General features: G+C 40.4%; 1 protein-coding gene across 1 annotated transcript in view; it reads left to right on the plus strand.

Annotated features, from left to right (window-relative positions):
* Positions 1-19,875, plus strand: part of LOC126358277 (odorant receptor Or2-like) — a 137,754-nt gene that overhangs the window by 83,758 nt on the left and 34,121 nt on the right. The window contains exons 6-7 of the mRNA XM_050007538.1: positions 5,608-5,707; positions 16,366-16,479. Coding sequence (XP_049863495.1) covers positions 5,608-5,707; positions 16,366-16,479 — 214 coding nt within the window. The remainder of the gene's footprint in view (positions 1-5,607; positions 5,708-16,365; positions 16,480-19,875) is intronic.

A 19,875-nucleotide genomic window follows, 5' to 3' on the forward strand; every position in this document is an offset into this window, starting at 1 on the left:
GCAAATTTTTGCCCAGTGACATGGCACATTGTAACCCAGAAAAACTCCACCGTTGTTCTTGGAACAAATGGCTGCAAATGGTTTCCAAGTAGCCAACAATACCATTTCCAGTTAATGATTGGGTCAGTTGGACCACAGGATCCAGTCCATCATCTACTTGTACAGTGCCTTATTGACGACTTGAGTCCATGGCTTCGTGGGGTCTGCGCCACAATCGAACCCTACGATCAGGTCTTACCAACTGAATGAGTATGGGGCAATATAAACTGCAGCAGAAAATGGTATAATGAGAGTAGAAGTCGTTAGGTGGGGCAGTGAGTGAGTTGTTGTGAACAGTTCAGTAACAGAATGATCTCATAAGAATCTACAGCAAACCAACACCGGCAGCAGCAGTGCAATATACATGCAGACGTTGCAAACAAAACAAACGAGAGAGAGAAAGTATATGAGGATATTGAACGGGACATCATGGTCAGACAGAAATTTCAGAAACAGATATTAGACTGTAAGAACCCAGGACCAGGTACAGATTCAGATCATAATTTAATCACGATGAAGATTAGGCTGAAGTTCAAGAGACTAATGAAGAAGAATCATTGCGCAAAGACAAGAAGTATTGCAGTGCCCGTGTTGTTAAGAAGAACGATGCTATGTTCCTTAGGGCATGCATCCCTGTGTAAGAGAATCACAATAAAATATTTTGCTGGACTTGGACTCGAACGCAGACTTCTCATTTTACGCCAAGTAGTTGCTTTAACCACTTTGGCTATCAAGTTCTTGTATGTCCATCCTTGTGAGTCATGGTCAGCAAGTCTTAGGCCATTTAGTTGTGTAAAAAAAGAAAAAAACTGGAGCCGTCGTTTCGATGTTATTTTATTTTATTATACTGCAAACAGTTCCGGCGACTCACTACACCATCTTCAGATCTGTATGCGTAAACAGTAATGAAAGCATCAACAACTTACCAATCATGCACGTACAAACACAGAATAAAAATTAAGGACAATATTATGTATGGGAATTTACAGAAATCATTTAATAAAAACCAACAGGTACATCAGCTGTCATATACCGAAAATAGAATTATATATAGTATACCATGTCGAATTTCCACTTTGTACGTTGTACAAATGTACTATTTGTTAATAAAATCATTAATTAAATATTTCGTGATTAAAAACTGGTCACTTAGGAGGTACACTTAACTGCAAAATCTTGAAATAACATACCAAACTCCAAAAATAACTGTAGAAAATGTCGAATGTTTGATGGAAACTACAACAACATCACAAGCAAGTAAAACAAAGAAATATCCATCTATGTGCAAATAGTCCTTGAGAGGACACCATCAAATGTATATAAGTGTCAATATAGATAAAACCATCAAAGTGACAGCATAAATATATCTATATGGTACAAAGCAGAGGCTGCTACCATGTTACTAACGGTGTGGGGTGTACACAAGGAATTTTTTTATTTATTTATTTTTTATTTTTTGTTAGGTGACTCTTCATCCACTCCAGGTAACGACAGCTGTAAGACATCTGGAAGTATTAGTGTAAGATCCAAAGGGTACCCTCACAGACGAAAGTATTAAAATCGTAGTAGTTAACCGCTGAATCATTCGCAACAGTGACTGTAACCAAACTTATAAAGAAACAGAGACTACTGTATAACAGGTGTAAGACAAAACATAGGGCCATAGATAGGCAAATACTGAATAAATCCGTTTTGCTGTCAGTGGAGCAATACGCGAAGCCTTCAACGACTACTTAGCAGAATACTGTCAAATGTTCTCTCACAAAACCAAAAGAAATTCTGCTTGCATGTGAAGGCTAAGAGTGGCACGATAGTCAGCTTGTGGATGAGACAAGAACTGAATCAGAGGGTACCAGGCAAAATGCAGAAATGCTTAACTCTGTTTTCAAATATTTTTTTATGAAAGTAAAGCTCAGAACTGTTGCCCCAGTTCAGTTCTCATAGCACTGAAAATATGACTGAAATAGTTATTAGAGTCAGTGATGTTAAAACTGAACAAATCTCGAGAGCCTGATGCAATCCTTATCAGATTCTACAGTGAATCAACAAAAAGTGATCCAGACGGGGTTTGTCAATTTGAAACCGAAGATGACCTCTGGCAAGAGTCGAAACCAATAATCCAAATGAACACAAAACATGACCCAGACGACGTTTGGATACTAATTAAAGTTGGAACTGAAGATGACCTCTTGGAAAAGTCTTAACCAGTATTCCAAATAAATATAAAAAGTTGCCCAGATGGTGTTTGTCTTTATTGTATTAATTAAATACAACCAGTAACCCAGATAAACAGACCTTATGTCTTTAATTATGTCATTCATATTATATCAACAGTGGAGTTTCAAGTGACCCTCCAGACCAGTTTTACACCTTATACAAGGCGCCAGAATGACCAGTGTACTCTTTTACGAGGTTGACTAATACCTTATCTGTTGAGCTTACTTATTCATAGTCATCCTGAATAGATGTTATCGCTGATAACAGATAAAGCTAAGTTAGAACAATTTCCACCAGCAACCTGCGTAAGCTAACACCCTTTCTCATTTTATCTGAATATACGCAAATATATCTTCAGAAAAATGCCTTGAATTAACGCACTTTTCTACATGATATTGAGATCTATAGCCCAATGTAACTATTTGAAAAAAAAGGAAAGGAACATTTAAGCGTAGTTACTGCTTAAATTGTGTAACGGCAAAAAATAGCGGTCATTAATTATTATTTGATGAATTTTATGATCGCACACACTCTTAATAGGTTCATAACCTGATTTCAAGAACGTATATATAATCAACCATATAGGAGAGTTATGTGCAATGAGCTTACCAGGCTCAATCTGGTAACAGCTTTTTACCTAGAAAGCTGAAACATAAAGAAGCATTGCAGCTACATCGAACGTGGTACGATGAGCAGCCTCCTCTCACGAAATCTGCTGTCCCTCACTTATCTTCTGACCTGTAATATATGGAAAGAATGAGAAAAACATTCCGTGGATACAGTTTTAAAATGTGCACACTGAGTGCGATACTCTCTTCTATTGACCAATATTGTTGCTGAAGGCAGAGAGGATCCAGTGGTTCAGGGTGCTGCTAAATGCAGATTACAATGTGCATGCAACACCACGAAAGTAATTGAATGCTCAAGAAGGAATTAATCAGTGGCTCGGGGAAGTGAGTAATCTTCTCAGAAGATTCAGTTCAATTGATAACTTAAATTGTTGGTGGTGTACAGCAACCAGGCACAAACTGGTTTTAGATTACTTTATGCAAAAAGTGCTGTTATCGATTTCGAATTTTTTGCAGTTCATTATCAGACGGTTTTTTCAAGCTTTTTCCAATACATATTATTCATTCGTTTCCAATGAGTTGCCGTGAAGTGACTGTCTGATGAAGAATTGTAAAAAATTCGAAACCAGTAACGGTACTTTTTGGATAAAGTAACCTAAAACCAAATTGTGGCTGGTTGCTGTACACCATCAACAGTTAATTTATATAACAGCCAAGGTGTCCACCATGTCTATATATGACAAAACTGCAATTGATAACTATTTCGTCTAAAAACAACATCACTGATATAAGTATGAATACAACTGTCCGAGCGTGAATACGTGGCGTACTGGATCACCACAAAAATAACTGAATAACAAAATTTTCTGTACGCTTTGGAAAATGCTGGAAACATTTAACTGGACGAGAGTGTGATGTTTGTTTTGTAAAGAATAGTGTGAGGAATCCAACAAGCATGTTATTCGGATGGACTAATCAAAATCTGATATTATACCATGTGCCTCAAAACTAAAAAGCTCACTGAACGACGAGCATAAGTAAATGCACATTACAGATATGAAAATGCTGAATACAGTATTATGCCAAGACGTGTGACGTGAGCCAAAACCTAACGATACATTCGTAACTATTAGCCTGAGAATGACCAACAGGAAACACCCTCGAATCGTCGAAGCAAGTTAATACATTAGCGCGGCATTGGTTACCGCTACAATTCGCCAAAGTCTCACTCTTCAGATATCCCTTCTCAGCTGGTCAGAGTCAACGACACCTTCAGTAATCGACCACTTGGTACAGAGCAACATCGTAGTGTACTTGCAATCCAGAATATGCAGAAGAAAGAATACTTGCAAAATTGTCATCACACTCTGCTTATAGTTTAGAATAGACTCGGAATGTTATCTGGAGGTTGACTTGCAGAAGACATTCCAAACTGATCGTTTAAAATGCTACATATAAAATTAAACATAATATTGGTTTGTAATCTACTATAAAAATAGACTGATTGTTCTTCGGAACATACGTAAGTACAAAACACCAGTACTTAAAATCAATGAAGCCACAAGTTGGCAAAAATAAAATGCAAAAGTGGGCATATTGTCCTTACGAGAGCGTGCTGTCATGGGACACAATTGTTAAAAATAATATTGCCATAAATCGACATTAATCACAATGTTACAGAACGTTACGTGCCATTAAGTATAGTGGCATCAGTGAAGTATTGAGAAGGTGATATTACGACGTAGGGGTGTTTTTCAAGGTTAGGAGAGGACTCCTTATTGTGCTTAAGAAGACACAAATTGTAGAATGGTATGACCACCTTTGACTGCATTGTGTAATGTGTACGTAGAGGAAAAGTTCGGAGATGAAGGTTGTTCTTACTGTATCAGCATGGCAGTGCACTTTATCATGAAGAAGCGTCTGTGGAGTAGCGCTTTGTGAACAATAACATTTGTGAAATCGACTGGCCTTACCAGAGTCCCAACCTGAACTCAGCGCAGCACCTTTTTGATGAGTTAAAATGTTGACTTCACTGCAGACCCCAGCATCCTACCTGATTTCAGTTGTTGAGGGACAATGGACAACCATTCCTCCACGGACATTCTGACTCCTCATTGAAAGAGTCTACAGCGGAGTTCAAGCTATCATAAATGCCAAGGGTGGATTTACGTCATATTAAAGCGGACTATAGGTGTCTAGGTTCTTTTATTATATCGTATATACTATAGAAAAATTAGCCCACAAGGACAGGAGCCGGCTGAAAGGTGAAGCTTGGAGTGAGATCCTGATGCTCGTCCGGACTGCATGGTTTATAAGCGCAGGATCCACGTTCGATTTCCACTGCGTTCACAGTTTTAACTGTTCCCTTATATTCAGTGTCACACGTCGTTTCAATTTTATTCAAAATGTTTCTTATTACGTTTATTTATTACATAGCCATTAGATGGCATTATATGAAGGGAAACAAGTAAACAAATTCACAGATAAGCGTTACTATCTGTCCACATGTTTGTTACCACAGCTGAAATCACACATCATGTAAATGGTTGATACGATTTCTAAATGAATGTGCATTTTGTTTTACGTGGTACACACTGTCGATTCAGTTATTTTTAAATTCATGCTTCAGTGATTTGAATGTGGTAAGCAAGCACAACAACATATAAGTTTTTATATATTAAGCTGTGAATATGTGGAAAAGTGTGTGATCGAAGGATTCAGTGCCTTTCGCTCTTACCTGTTGTATAAGAGTTATCAAAGTAACGGAAATTCATAATTGCAGGTGTTTCCAACTGCTGCAGTCGGCCTTAAACTACTCTATTTCTATTCTTCTTCTCACCAACATACTTACGGTGTGCTTCGCTATCTTCGTCGCTTCTGTGGTAAGTAACAAACATGCATTATGGTTTGTAAACGTAAGAACGAAAAGGCTCATCTCTTGTCACTATTGATGTTTATTATTCGTAGCAGAACTTTACTGCAGCTATTTTGATCTGCCGTACGTTCTTACTTGCATATACCGACGAGCCAAAACATTTTGCCCACCTTCTTGATAACTGCTCCACTTTTGACACTCAAAAGATGAACCCGTCGTAGTTCGCTCCCTGATACAGTCGAAACTTGGCAGGATGACAGGACAAAAATAAAGCAACCCCTATTTTGGCTTAGGTGACAACAGTCAATAGCTTCCGAGAAAATGACGGTCCAAATTTCGGCGCGACTTCATCAGGCTGCTAGAGCGCTAAAAAACCAAATGCATTGGTAGACAGTGTCTTAGAGTATAATTCCGAAAGTTTGCGCTCCGTATTCAAATCCAGTCTTAAGTTTTTTTATGTCGCAGACGTTTGTGACACCAATATTACTTATTAGAACTTGAAATACAATGGAACTAATTGCAAAAGGAAAAAAGATTTTAAATTTTATTAAAAATAGATTTGATCATCACAAATGTGACGGATTAACCCTTTCCAGAAATAGTTTTCATTTGTCCCCAAGACGTTAGCGACACGTTTGATCCTCGAGTCCATGAAGATGTAAACGAATTAATAAAACGACGTTAGAATGCGCAGCCAACAAACACAATATCTGGAAAGCTCACAGAAGACAGCTACTATCAGTTTCTGGACAAAATTTTTTCCACAAACACTATTGAGAAAATTTAGAGAAACAGTATTGGAAGATGACTGCAGAACGATTCTACTGCCACCAACGTAAATACCACGAAAATAAGAGAAACTGGGGCTCATGCGGAGGCATATAGACAGTAGTAGTTCCCTCGCTCTATTTACAGTTGAACAGGAAAAGAAGTGACTAGTAGTGAGCTGCACAAGGTACCCTCCGCCTGGCACCGTGCTATGGATTGCGGAATGTATATACAGATGTAGATGTAGACTTATTGTGGATTCCCATTGTCAGTGGAGCAGCGATCCTGCGAGACAAAGATTCGTCAGGTCCTCCGCAGGATCTGGAGGTATTCGCCGGCAGACGTCTACGCACAGGCCAGGTAATTCCACAAAGTATGGGCTGGTGGTTTCTGGGCCCAGATTTGGCACCTGATAGCGTCTCAGATGTTCTCCATCGGTTTCAAATCAGGTAAATTCGATGACCGAATCATGAACTTGAGTTCACTGGTCCGCCAGCGCCAGACTTTACCCGAATGTTCCGTTACCGGGACAAGTTCTAAGTGTGCCCGCACCACCGCCCACTATCATGATTCACATCACTCTTTTTCAGTTAACCTGCTTACTACCATAACAATTATAGGTTTTAGCTCATTGCTGAATGTATTTTAAAAGGTAACTATCGTGAAACAAGGGAAATAAAAAATTCCAACATAATTTTGTGATTTTACAAACCATAACATAACTAATAATTATCTTAAATTATTGAGGGGGCTCTGCTCCCCAAACAAATTTTTTACGGGGCTGGAGTCCCATCAGGCCCCATGGAGTCGGTGCATGTGTCTGTAGGTAATGCTTGACTGTACATATGAAAAGCACGAAACTAAAAGACACAGGCTGTTCATTTGTTAGATAGTGTTCTATGATTTTTAGCTCTTTAATCTACTATTTAATACGCATTATTCAAGCTGTTTTTTATTTGTCTAGGACAAATGTGTTCAAGGCTTTAAAAAGCTGCTTCTTATTCACACATTACCACACTACTTCATTTATCCAGCAGATTGTGCATGTAGAGCTTTTAACAAGCTCCTCGCTCTGTTGGCTTCAGTTATCTTGCAACCAACAAACAATATGCCAAATAGGGCATTTATGAACAATGCCACTATTTGCGTGGAAATAGAAAATGAGCAAGTGGCTGTTAAAAACAATAAAGGTAGCTTAACTTTGGTCTCATTGGCGTAGGTTTCTTCTAAGGCAGATAGTCCAATTGATGGTCTCGATTCTTACAAGTAAATGCGTTGTTCCTTTCGTTTGTATACAGTGAAATGAAATAATGAAGCAGGAATTCTTTTTTTCCAGTTCACTTTTATCAATGTATGGCAATATTTTCATTTCGTAACATCAGGCAAAATACTTTGCATAATTCGAAGAAAACATTAAAAAAAATAGCCACTACAGTTCACCATGACTATTTGCATTTCATTCCGTCATAAATGTACAATACCAGAACCAGAGTCAAACCCACTACGCCATCGCACAACTACTACTAACCCACGACTCGACTAAATTCAGACCGAATCTTTACAGGGTTACACAGCAGATTTTTTAAAAGTATACCATCCCCTATTAGACGCAAGTTGAACAAAAACTGGATATACCAGTAATAACAATATCATGCAATAACACGCACTTATATCAAAGACAAGTTAAATAAGAAATTTAGTGGTAACAACAACAAAAAAGAGACTAGTTCTGTACCTGTTGGAATACACAAAGTAGTATGTTTGTACGAAGTAACTGGCAGTATCAAAATAGTTGAATGAAACAAACAAAATCTAAAAAGCTACCATTCATTGTAAAACTGTCAACATATAACGTACAGAATGAACAACATACTTAAACATCATCTGAACTTGAATTATATATAGCCGTAAAGTGCTACACTGAAGGAAATTTTTTTAAACATGCTATTCTTGTATAAGATGCAAGCTGAACAAAAACTGTGTATATCGATAAAAACCTTGTCATGCAATAAGTCGTACTTATATAAGAGGCAAGTAAAGTGAAAAAAATTTTAATTGTAACAGCACGATAAAAGTGCAAGACCTATAAGAATACATGAACCAGACAAATATGTAATAAATGGTACAACATAAAATATAAAGTTAACAGCTGTGAGAAACGAAAAAGGAAAAACTACCATGGCTAATAGAAATCGTAGTCAAATGTAAAATGCAAAAAGGCTATCGTTATACCATATGAGTTGTTGATATCAAAATAAAATGGTCATTCGTCCATTCGTACTCAGTAATACTAATTCAAAATCATAACATAAATTATCTTTGCACGCAGACTGAAGCAAGATCCGGCATGTGGCACTCAAGTACATGCAGTTATATAGATCGACAAATTAAAAGTAATAAAAGATAACATAGCTACACTTGTGAGTGGAAATTAACTTGACAGAAAAAACTAACTATAGGCGACTATAAATTTTTTGTGTATTCCAGGAGGTAGAGAACCCGTCTCATTTCTGTTGTTGTTGTTACCACTAAATTTCTTGTTTAACTAGTCTTTGATACAAGTGAAAGTTATTCTCTAATAAATTTGTTACTGATTTGCCTAGTTTTTGTTCAAATTGAATCTAATAATGTTTATTTTTTTATGTGGTGTAACACTGTAAATTTGCCTATGATCCACACTGATGTAGTATTTATATTTGATGTTCATGCTTTACCTTAGATTGTGACTTTCTTAGCAGAATTAGTAGGTAATTAGCTTTGTCACTGTGTTTTCTTCAAACATTTTAACTTTGAGGATCATTTTGTAAAACAGGTTTTTCTTAGGTGATTCTCTCTTTTTGTGCATGTTCACAAATAGTATATGTCAGTACTGCATTCTGACCTTGAACGAGATCACTGAACTTCAGATCATCATGTCATCCTGACGGTCATGCACGACAGCATCGATGACTTTGAAGTCATGGTCATCCACTTTGTCAGTGACGTCAACATCGTTATAAGGGAGGACCCTTTCCCCTTCCCCCTCCTTAACTCCAGCCAATCATAGTGCGGTATTAAAAATGAAGGAGCCAATGAAAAATCCAAGGTGGCAGAAATAGCCCGATTGTGTTAATGGGAAATTAAAAGTCATCTCCCCCTTTCCGCCTGTTCCCCACCAATAACAGTGCAGTATTGAAAATTAAGAATGTTGAAAAAAGATCAATTGTGAACTTCATATCACGTCCTCTTTCCAACCAATCACAGCCTAGAATTAAAAAGATGCATAAAGCTGTAACAGATTACATTATTTCTGACGTACAGGTCAACTCTCACCCCTTACCCCGCTCCCCCTCCTTATCTTGAGTCTATTACAGAGCAATATTCAAAATGTAAGATGATGAAAACAGGCCAATTGTGCTTTATACACCACCAATGTCCTCTTTACTATAAGTCACAAGTTAGTATTAGAAAATGGTGCCAGACGTGCAGTAAAAAATTAAGTAACCTCAACTAGAAAGCCAAAGGCATGCATTGCGACATTATATAAACATCATAGATGAGGTAAAATAATTCGTATGAGCCTTACAACGTTTTGTATTTTACTTCAGCTAGGTTCCAAGCATTTGCAATAACTGTTGTCGATCGCTTGACACTTACCTTAGATTTCACAATCATGTCTTGTAGACGTATAAGTGTGGAAAAAAACTTGATGTAAACATAAAAATGCTCTTCAGCTCTTCTACACCCCCCAACACTCCACAGTCCACACATATTTTGCATCCTTTTTCAACAGCTGCGTGAGTTACCACACTATATCAAGAAACCCTAAAAACTTCCCATAGTACTCTGAGATTTCCAAGAATGGCTGTAGTTCTTTACTCATCTTCGGCATTGGAAAATTTTGCATTGCCTGTACCAGTCGTGGATCCATTCTCACTCCATCTTTGCTGCTCGCATGTTCTAAGTAGCTTACTTTCTTTAACACAAAATAGCACTTCTCCACATGCAGCATCAGATATGCAGCCACAACACTTCTCTCAAACCTTGTCTATGTTCTTCCAAGTCATTTGAGAAAACAATTATATCATTCAGGTAAACTAGACACTGGCGACGCTTCAGCCACTTCAACACTCCATGTTTCAAGAGCATTCTTCAGCCCGAATGGCATCCTCCAGTACCGGTATTGGCCCATGTAAAGGAAAGAACTGTCTTTGGTTGGTCCTCTGGAATCACGTCCAACCGATGGTATCCACTTCTTAAATCCATGTGAGATAAAATCTGTCATTTCTACAAGTTATCAATGGTCTCTGTCACGTTGAGCATGGGATATGCATCTACTTCAGTCTTTCTGTTAAGATGGCAGTAATAATAGCAAAAATCTGCATTGCTATGAACCATCTGTAGACTTTTTCGACACACTCAGAATTCCTGCTCCCCATGGATTATCACTTCCTTCTATTATCTCATAAGCCAACTCCTGGTTAATAAACTCCTCCAGAATCAGTTGCCAATACTAAAGTAATCTATGCGGTATATGATACACCAGTTCTTCATTACCTCTCAGTATTCTGTGTTGTGTAATGGGCGTCACAGACAACAGCCTCTAAGGAAAACAAAAATCCTCAAATACCACCAATAGTTCCTCCATTTGTGTTCTCTCCACACCATTTAGATGCTTCACCTTCTTGCATAGTACAGTCTTAGCGGCGTCCTATGGTTCTTTATGGCTTACAACTTGTTTGCAGCAATTCTCCTCTGGAATATCGCTATCAACATCACCTTTCTCAACTTTACTTCTTCAGCGCCAAAACTGTCAACAATATTAATAGGCGCTACCTTCCCGCTATCCTTCCCCTTTATACATACAATACTCCTTTTAGTTAAATAATTTGTTGACTCTAATACATCGTTCTCTTCCAGACGTTATGTTATGCATGAAATATCGACGGGTAAGTCTGGCTCTACACTTACCCAAAGCACTTCAAGCATTAATGCATTTGTACGCAATTTTACACGAATTGCTCACTATGATGAACACATCTCGCAGCAGATCTACAATAGCAATTGCTTTTCCTAACTGGCGTGTGTTACTTCTAACTTACATCACATATCGCTAAAAGTCAATTAGGGTGTAATGTTGATGGAAAAACTCTAATCTCAGGGCCACGCTATAACCCTCACTTTCATGAGGCACTATTCCCATACACTGTTTAAACCCCACTGCCTCCACCCAAAATGTATTTCCCCTGACTTCAATGGCTTTATATTATTATTACGAACACCATGCAATCTATAGCGTGGTGGGTTCGATTGGCTCTGACCCACTAGGTCCCTACTGACTACCAACACATGTAGCCCTGTGTCTAATAAAAAGTTATGCTCCCTTCCCTTCACCAACCCACTATTACACATTATGCCTATGAATACACTCTTTTTGCATCTAATTTTAACAGGAACGCTTTCAAGCGGACATTTCGTTCCCTATTGCATTTAACGGCTGCTTGCTTCCTCCATGTCCACCCCCTACTACGATTACCATAACGCTGTCGATGGCACATACACTCCTACTCCACCTAGGCTGGCGGCAATGCTTCTGCACATGCCCTGTGCACTCACATTTGTAACACTCCACATTTCCAGAGAACAAGAGAAAACACCACACATATCCCTCACACCTGTCGACATATCGATATTTTCAAACCCCGTCGCTTACATCACCACCGAACGGATAGCTCTAGGCACCCCCGTATGCACCCTTCTCGACACATCCGGTGGCAAACCCCTTTGCTCAGCCTCATGCACCAAAACTTGATTCGCTTCATCACTCTGTTTTAGCCCATACGTTCGAACTTTCAGCTTTCTTTTTCTGTTCGCAAAACCCTCCACAGCTTCCTCTTGCCTCTTCCTAATAGCGCTCAACTGCTCCCAAACGTCTCACGCTATTCTGCTCCTTATACCACTGCAGGAGCGCATCCCCTGTCTCAACTGCTCGAACTTCTCCGCCATAGTCAACTCTTCGTGCATCTCACAAAAGTCTTTGCCTCTTTCACTAACCGCAACTCTCTACCTGCAGTAACTTGTTACCTGACCAACTTTCAACAATCGTTGATATAGTCTGGTTCTCCACAGACATGACATACTCAGATGCCCTTCCAGAAAAGAGATTGACTAAGTTAGCAGCAGCTGGATTTATAACAAGGTTCGGTGCCCTGAGCAACGCGAACTCCTCATCTCTAGCTGCAAGCTCATTAAGCAAGGGCGTATTTTCTGCTCTCCATTGCGCTGCCTCATTGACTACTGCCTGCACTGCCTCCAGCCCAGTGACACTCTGCCTCTGCGACTCTGCCATTGTGACATCTTTATCATTCATTCATGTACAATATGAATACGCAATAATTACCAAACAGATATACCTTCCGTCTTATTTTCAACCGTCTAGATTCTCTACACTACGTCGCAACGTTTCCAAAACAGTGGCATATAAAACAAGTTACAGATACAGATTCAGGACACAGTGCAGAATGCCCAAGCAGATTACACTGCAGAGTCGTCACAGAATCTAAATACCGCTATTTACTAAAACTAAAAACTAAACTACTTCTGAATAAGCCTCGGAAAGCCCAATGACAGCGACCAATCGCCATGTCAAGCTCAGCCTATAGGCGTCATTGGATGCAGATCTGGAGGGGCATGTTGTCAGCCCACTGCCCTCCTGGACATTGTCAGCTTTCATGACCGGCGCCACTACGTCTCAGGCCAGTAGCTCCATAATTGACCACACAAGGGCTGAGTGCATCCTGATTGCCAACAGCACTTGCCAGCCCTGGACGGTGACCCATCCAAGTGGTAACCATACATGACAGTGCCTAACTTCAGTGATCTGACGGGAACTGATGTTATTACTGCAGCAAGGCTGTTGGCAATGCTCTTTACTGTTGCCACGAAATTCAGACACACCAGCCGGCTCTTCTGATCCAAACGAAGTAACTATCGAGTTACGATGACACTCCCTCTTATATACCATGCTTGCCAAACAAATAAAAAGTAACAAACAGTTTCTCCATTCGTACCACCAGGTTGATACTGCGTAGATGACACAACCTCTGCTGCCTACTGAAAGCGACATCAGTACTTCTGACAACACTTTGTAGCCGACCTCTAGGGCAGTGTGGGGCGGGTACGTTGTCAGGAGGCCACTTAGCCGAGACTGAATGGCAAGTCACTCAGGCCCAGGAAAAAGCTGCTGTCAAAATTAACTCTTTATTTCCAATTTATACACTGGTTCTGCGGCTTGATGGTGAGGCAAATACGCCCCATCCTCGCAGGGGTAGGCCGGTAGCCAGTCAAACTGGCTACAATATGTGCTGGTTGGTGCCTTGCTTTGTTGATGTCCGCATTTTCGGTCAGGTCCGCAGCTAAGCTACGTGAGCCACAGCACTGAAGTCAGTGGAGCACACTGGAATCTTCCAATCTTCTTTGATGGAAGACCGCATCCATGCAACCGAGACGACTGGCAAGAGCTGCACTCACCGTGTTATTGGAAGACGGCTGTTGTGCCCAGCACGCGGCCCACTGCCTCCTGGCAGGTGCCTGGTTGCTGTTGGGGAGGAAAGGCAGGTCCACTGCGTTGGTGGCGCGAAGTCCAGTGGGTGGTCTTAGGGCAGGAAGCAGGTGCGCCAGCAGGACTCAAACCTGCGGCTGCAGCTGCTGGACTGTGAATGTTTCTGCTTCCGAATCAACGCCAATTTATACAACATAACAGCGCACGTGTGGCAGTGCGCTGCTTCTGGTCATCTATTCGGCAACACCAACAAAGCCACAATAACACAGATAGCACCTTTCCTGTTCTATGCATTTCTGTTGCGCTAGCAAGTTATGCTGACGTAATACAGATCATATCGTGCCCGCTAGTTCAGTGCATCCTCATTCCCCTAAAAACGCATTTTACCATTCAGCCATTCATCGCACAGTTTCTATACCTTTGTCACATTACAAGCTCGATGAAGAGAGGAATGTAATAAAAACTATTGCAGTTAATAATGGCTACGATCGCTCGTTAGTTGAAAAGATCTTCATACTTAAAAACTGACGCGAAAGTGACTAATTTAGGCATCAGTGGTGTTCCTAAGAATAGCGAGTACAAAAAAGTTTTTTGTATTCCATTTTTAGACTATATTTCCTATAGAGTTTGTCGTCCTCTAGTTAAAAAATATGGATGCAAAGTTACCTTATTTGCAGTCGCATGTCCACAGTTGCTCCTAGACACAGTTCAAGAATTTATAAAATCACTTGTGTTACTTGCCCCGTCTATTATATTGCAGGAACTGGTAAAACTTTCAGTGTCATGTATAAGGAACATTTGATGGGAAAAGAGACACTAATGTACATAATTCTACGTTTGCTGACATTCTTTTAACTTCCGCTCACAAACAGAAAAGTGTTGAAGAATTTTCCATTTTACATAGGCAACAGTTAGGTCATAGGCACCACAACTCGAAGAGCTGGAGATTTTCAAGCATTTTTCTAATAACGATGGTCTCATTGTCAATGAACGGTTACAGCTTCGTCACAAAACCTTTTTCGGTGGCTTTAATGCACTACTCGTGGAATTTTTAATCCTTTATTTTTTACTGTGTTTTCCTGCCTCTAGTGCTACAAACTTTTCTTCGTATGTCATAGATGTATACTACTAAAGTTACTTTTATGCAGATATCTTTTGCACTCTGCAGCTGTTTGTATAAATATTCTTCAATATCCTGTGTTTTACGTAACGGTAATTTCTGCATAGCCTAATTTATGGCTCTGTTATACTACATTTGTTCGACTTTTTTGTATTTTCATAAGTAGATTTAGCTCTCTCCCTTTGTATCTTGTTTTTATAATTAACTGTTATTTAATTCAATTATTTCTGTTATAATGTCTTGTGCTGGCACATGTCACTCTGCGTAACTTGTGATGCGCAACTTGTGATGTTTTCGTGGCAGCATTGTAAGACACTGCGCCGAGCAGTCTGGCTAAAGGCTTGAACTTGTTTAATTTTAATTTTTTGATTTGAGCATGTCTGCTCGAAACTTTGACCATTGCTTTCTCAGAAAGTAATTTTACGTACGTAACCTTTGTATCCCATGACAATTGTCATTTTAGTTGATAATTTTCGTCAAACTTAATTTTCTATGTTTCCTAAAATTTCATTCTGATGAAGACATCATTAGGGGTGTCACAACCTAGATCAATGTATCAGACAGTTATTTGCAACCGGTTGATTGTGTGATTCCTATACTGAAACTTATATGGAGTTCCTGAGAGGCCGCCATGCTTAAAACTGCGTTATGAATATATTTTAGCAACTGATTTAGAACTCGGATTGTAAAGAAGTGTAGTGCTGGGAGCAAGGAAACTGCAGTGCCACTTGAGCCAACATCGTAAACGCTACTATATTATTCAGATTACTTTTATGACACTGACTGCCTGACAAAAAATAAATTAAAAAAAAAAGAAACTCTCTTCGAGTGATCCTTACTCTGAGTTTCTCGCTGAGTTCTTCACCAGTCTACTAGAACACTTCATTTGACCTTGTATGACTACAGCTGCTTCATGGTTCAATCAGTATTTTTCTAAAATAGTTATTCAGTGACCTTTGATAGTCACTTTTCTTTAATGTGCTATAGTTTCGTACATAATATTCATTGTTTTAAACACTCATCTTATGGCAAATGATGCACTGAAATTTATCTAATACTTCCACATTAAGTTAAAACTATATATATATATATATATATATATATATATATATATATATATATATATATATATATATATATTCAGATTACAGAAATACGGAGTTTGTCAATTTATACGGAGTTTGTCAATTTATGTACATAATTTTCATTGACACAGTACTAATTTGTTATACTTTAGATGTTACAGAGTGATGGGGGCCTGAGGAAAGCCATGAAAACAATTACTTCGATTCCCACCTTGTTATGTGAGACTGGAATGTTCTGCATATTTGGCCAAATGGTTGTAGATCAGGTAAATGTTACGAAGCTCGAATGACTGCTGTACAATTTTTTTTTTTTTTTTTTAATATGGTAGTGTTACCTCACCCTTGTCTTTTCTAAAGCGTATGCTAAAGATTTTTACTCAATAAACATGTATCAAATAAATATTGTTAATAGTCTAGCTTCTCTAACATTTCTTGCTCTCGTAAATAAACATCAAAATCTGGTTTTGAGATATCTTGGGCAAACTGATAACTTACCTACAGCTATAAGTACTCCACCCATTAAAACTTGTGTGATCTTATGTGCCCCACTTACATAGAAATAAACAACGTTTAAGCAGAATGAGATTTTCACTCTGCAGCGGAGTGTGCGCTGATATGAAACTTCCTGGCAGATTAAAACTGTGTGCCCGACCGAGACTCGAACTCGGGACCTTTGCCTTTCGCGGGCAAGATTGGAAGGTAGGAGACGGATACTGGCAGAAGTAAAGCTATGAGTACCGGCCGTGAGTCGTGCATCGGTAGCTCAGTTGGTAGAGCACTTGCCCGCGAAAGGCAAAGGTCCCGAGTTCGAGTCTTGGTCGGGCACATAGCTTTAATCTGCCAGGAAGTCTCATATCAACGTTAAAGCATTCCAGTGCAAAGGTTTTGAAACTCTTCTTTCCGCTAATATTGTCCTTTATTTCATGTTTTTAGAACCTCTAATCCAAATATCTTTTTCTTGTAGTACAGCTCTCGAGTCTAATAATCGAGAGTGTTCCAATAATAAAGACATAAGTTAGCAGGAGAGGTTTTAGTTTGTAGATAAAAGAGACGAAGCACATGTCACTTAACTAATAGTAAAAGAAGCAGCAAGCTAATCAGTCGAAAAATCAAGCTTACTTATAAAATTACTGAAAACTTGTAGTTAAAAGTTGTAAATATGGCATCCTGGATATCAAAAGTTACGTAAATGAATAATTGAAGTATTAACTCCTTTTATAGGTCTCCAAGAGTTACAGAACTCGACAGAAATGGGAAAAAAGCAGCACATGAACAAATCGGAACAGATCGCAGATGTATTTCTTTTCTCGTAGAATGTTTCTCTTCTAATATCATCGTTGAATACTCGTTCAGATTAAACACCACTGGAATTTTAGAGTACATGTGGAACACAGAGTTCAGAAACAAAATAAGTGTACAACTTCGTGCTTCGGAGGTCAGCGAAGCGGATGTATTGCTTCGGACTTTCATAACATAGCCGCTATGACTCAAAGAAAGAAGGCGTGAAAGCTACACGCCGTGTCCATAGAAATCTTCTTGTTCTTGTTTTCTATTTAGATTTAAGTTGTCGTATCGTTTAATAACATATCTTGATTCTTTCATCTCCTCCAGTTTCTCGTACCTTGCAAGGAGCCAAAAATATTAGTAAATATGTTTTTATTCAAAATTTGATTTTTATGTGGTACTCAGTCTAGCAGTTCTGTGTAAATCACTTGAATATTGAATTGTACGTCTAAATTTCAGTTGCGCTATAAGAGAGAGTGAGGTGTCTTAATCTGTTTCATACTAATAAAATGTATATATGCAGACAGAAAGCGACGAATTAAAATTTGTATTAAGGCCAGTATTCGAACCTAGGTCTTCCGCTCAGTGACGGATGCACTAACTACTATGCCACCCTTTCACAGTGGCTTTGCACGACTGCACAGACTGCCGTAGTACACTGTGCGGGAACGGTACCTCAGTTTCGAACTAAATATAGGATCCCACCTGAAACCAGACATAGGTGTTTTAATCAAATGAATCTATATAGTTCCAGACACATTTGCAAGTTTCAGATATATATATGATGTATATAGGCAGTCTGAACTGATGAATGAAAATTTGTACCAAGGCCGGGATTCGAACCGGAGTCTCCTGCTCATTAGATAGATGCGGTAACCACTACACCTCCCTGGCACAGAAAATTGGAATTTGGATCGAGGAGGGAGGCGTGTTAGGGCAGTCTGTGCAGTTGTGTAAAGCCACTGTGCCAGGGTGGTGTAGCACGAGGTTTCTAGATCCATCTACACTCCTGGAAATGGAAAAAAGAACACATTCACACCGGTGTGTCAGACCCACCATACTTGCTCCGGACACTGCGAGAGGGCTGTACAAGCAATGATCACACGCACGGCACAGCGGACACACCAGGAACCGCGCTGTTGGCCGTCGAATGGCGCTAGCTGCGCAGCATTTGTGCACCGCCGCCGTCAGTGTCAGCCAGTTTGCCGTGGCATACGGAGCTCCATCGCAGTCTTTAACACTGGTAGCATGCCGCGACAGCGTGGACGTGAACCGTATGTGCAGTTGACGGACTTTGAGCGAGGGCGTATAGTGGGCATGCGGGAGGCCGGGTGGACGTACCGCCGAATTGCTCAACACGTGGGGCGTGAGGTCTCCACAGTACATCGATGTTGTCGCCAGTGGTCGGCGGAAGGTGCACGTGCCCGTCGACCTGGGACCGGACCGCAGCGACGCACGGATGCACGCCAAGACCGTAGGATCCTACGCAGTGCCGTAGGAGACCGCACCGCCACTTCCCAGCAAATTAGGGACACTGTTGCTCCTGGGGTATTGGCGAAGACCATTCGCAACCGTCTCCATGAAGCTGGGCTACTGTACCGCACACCGTTAGGCCGTCTTCCGCTTACGCCCCAACATCGTGCAGCCCGTCTTCAGTGGTGTCGAGACAGGCGTGAATGGAGGGACGAATGGAGACGTGTCGTCTTCAGCGATGAGAGTCACTTCTGCCTTGGTGCCAATGATGGTCGTATGCGTGTTTGGCGCCGTGCAGGTGAGCGCCACAATCAGGACTGCATACGACCGAGGCACACAGGGCCAACACCCAGCATCATGGTGTGGGGAGCGATCTCCTACACTGGCCGTACACCTCTGGTGATCGTCGAGGGGATACTGAATAGTGCACGGTACATCCAAACCGTCATCGAACCCATCGTTCTACCATTCCTAGACCGGCAAGGGAACTTGCTGTTCCAACAGGACAATGCACGTCCGCATGTATCCCGTGCCACCCAACGTGCTCTAGAAGGTGTAAGTCAACTACCCTGGCCAGCAAGATCTCCGGATCTGTCCCCCATTGAGCATGTTTGGGACTGGATGAAGCGTCGTCTCACGCGGTCTGCACGTCCAGCAGGAACGCTGGTCCAACTGAGGTGCCAGGTGGAAATGGCATGGCAAGCCGTTCCACAGGACTACATCCAGCATCTCTACGGTCGTCTCCATGGGAGAATAGCAGCCTGCATTGCTGCGAAAGGTGGATATACAGTGTACTAGTGCCGACATTGTGCATGCTCTGTTGCCTGTGTCTATGTGCCTGTGGTTCTGTCAGTGTGATCATGCGATGTATCTGACCCCAGGAATGTGTCAATAAAGTTTCCCCT

This window comes from Schistocerca gregaria, chromosome 1 (assembly GCF_023897955.1).
Source record: "Schistocerca gregaria isolate iqSchGreg1 chromosome 1, iqSchGreg1.2, whole genome shotgun sequence".
Classification (NCBI taxonomy): domain Eukaryota; kingdom Metazoa; phylum Arthropoda; class Insecta; order Orthoptera; family Acrididae; genus Schistocerca; species Schistocerca gregaria.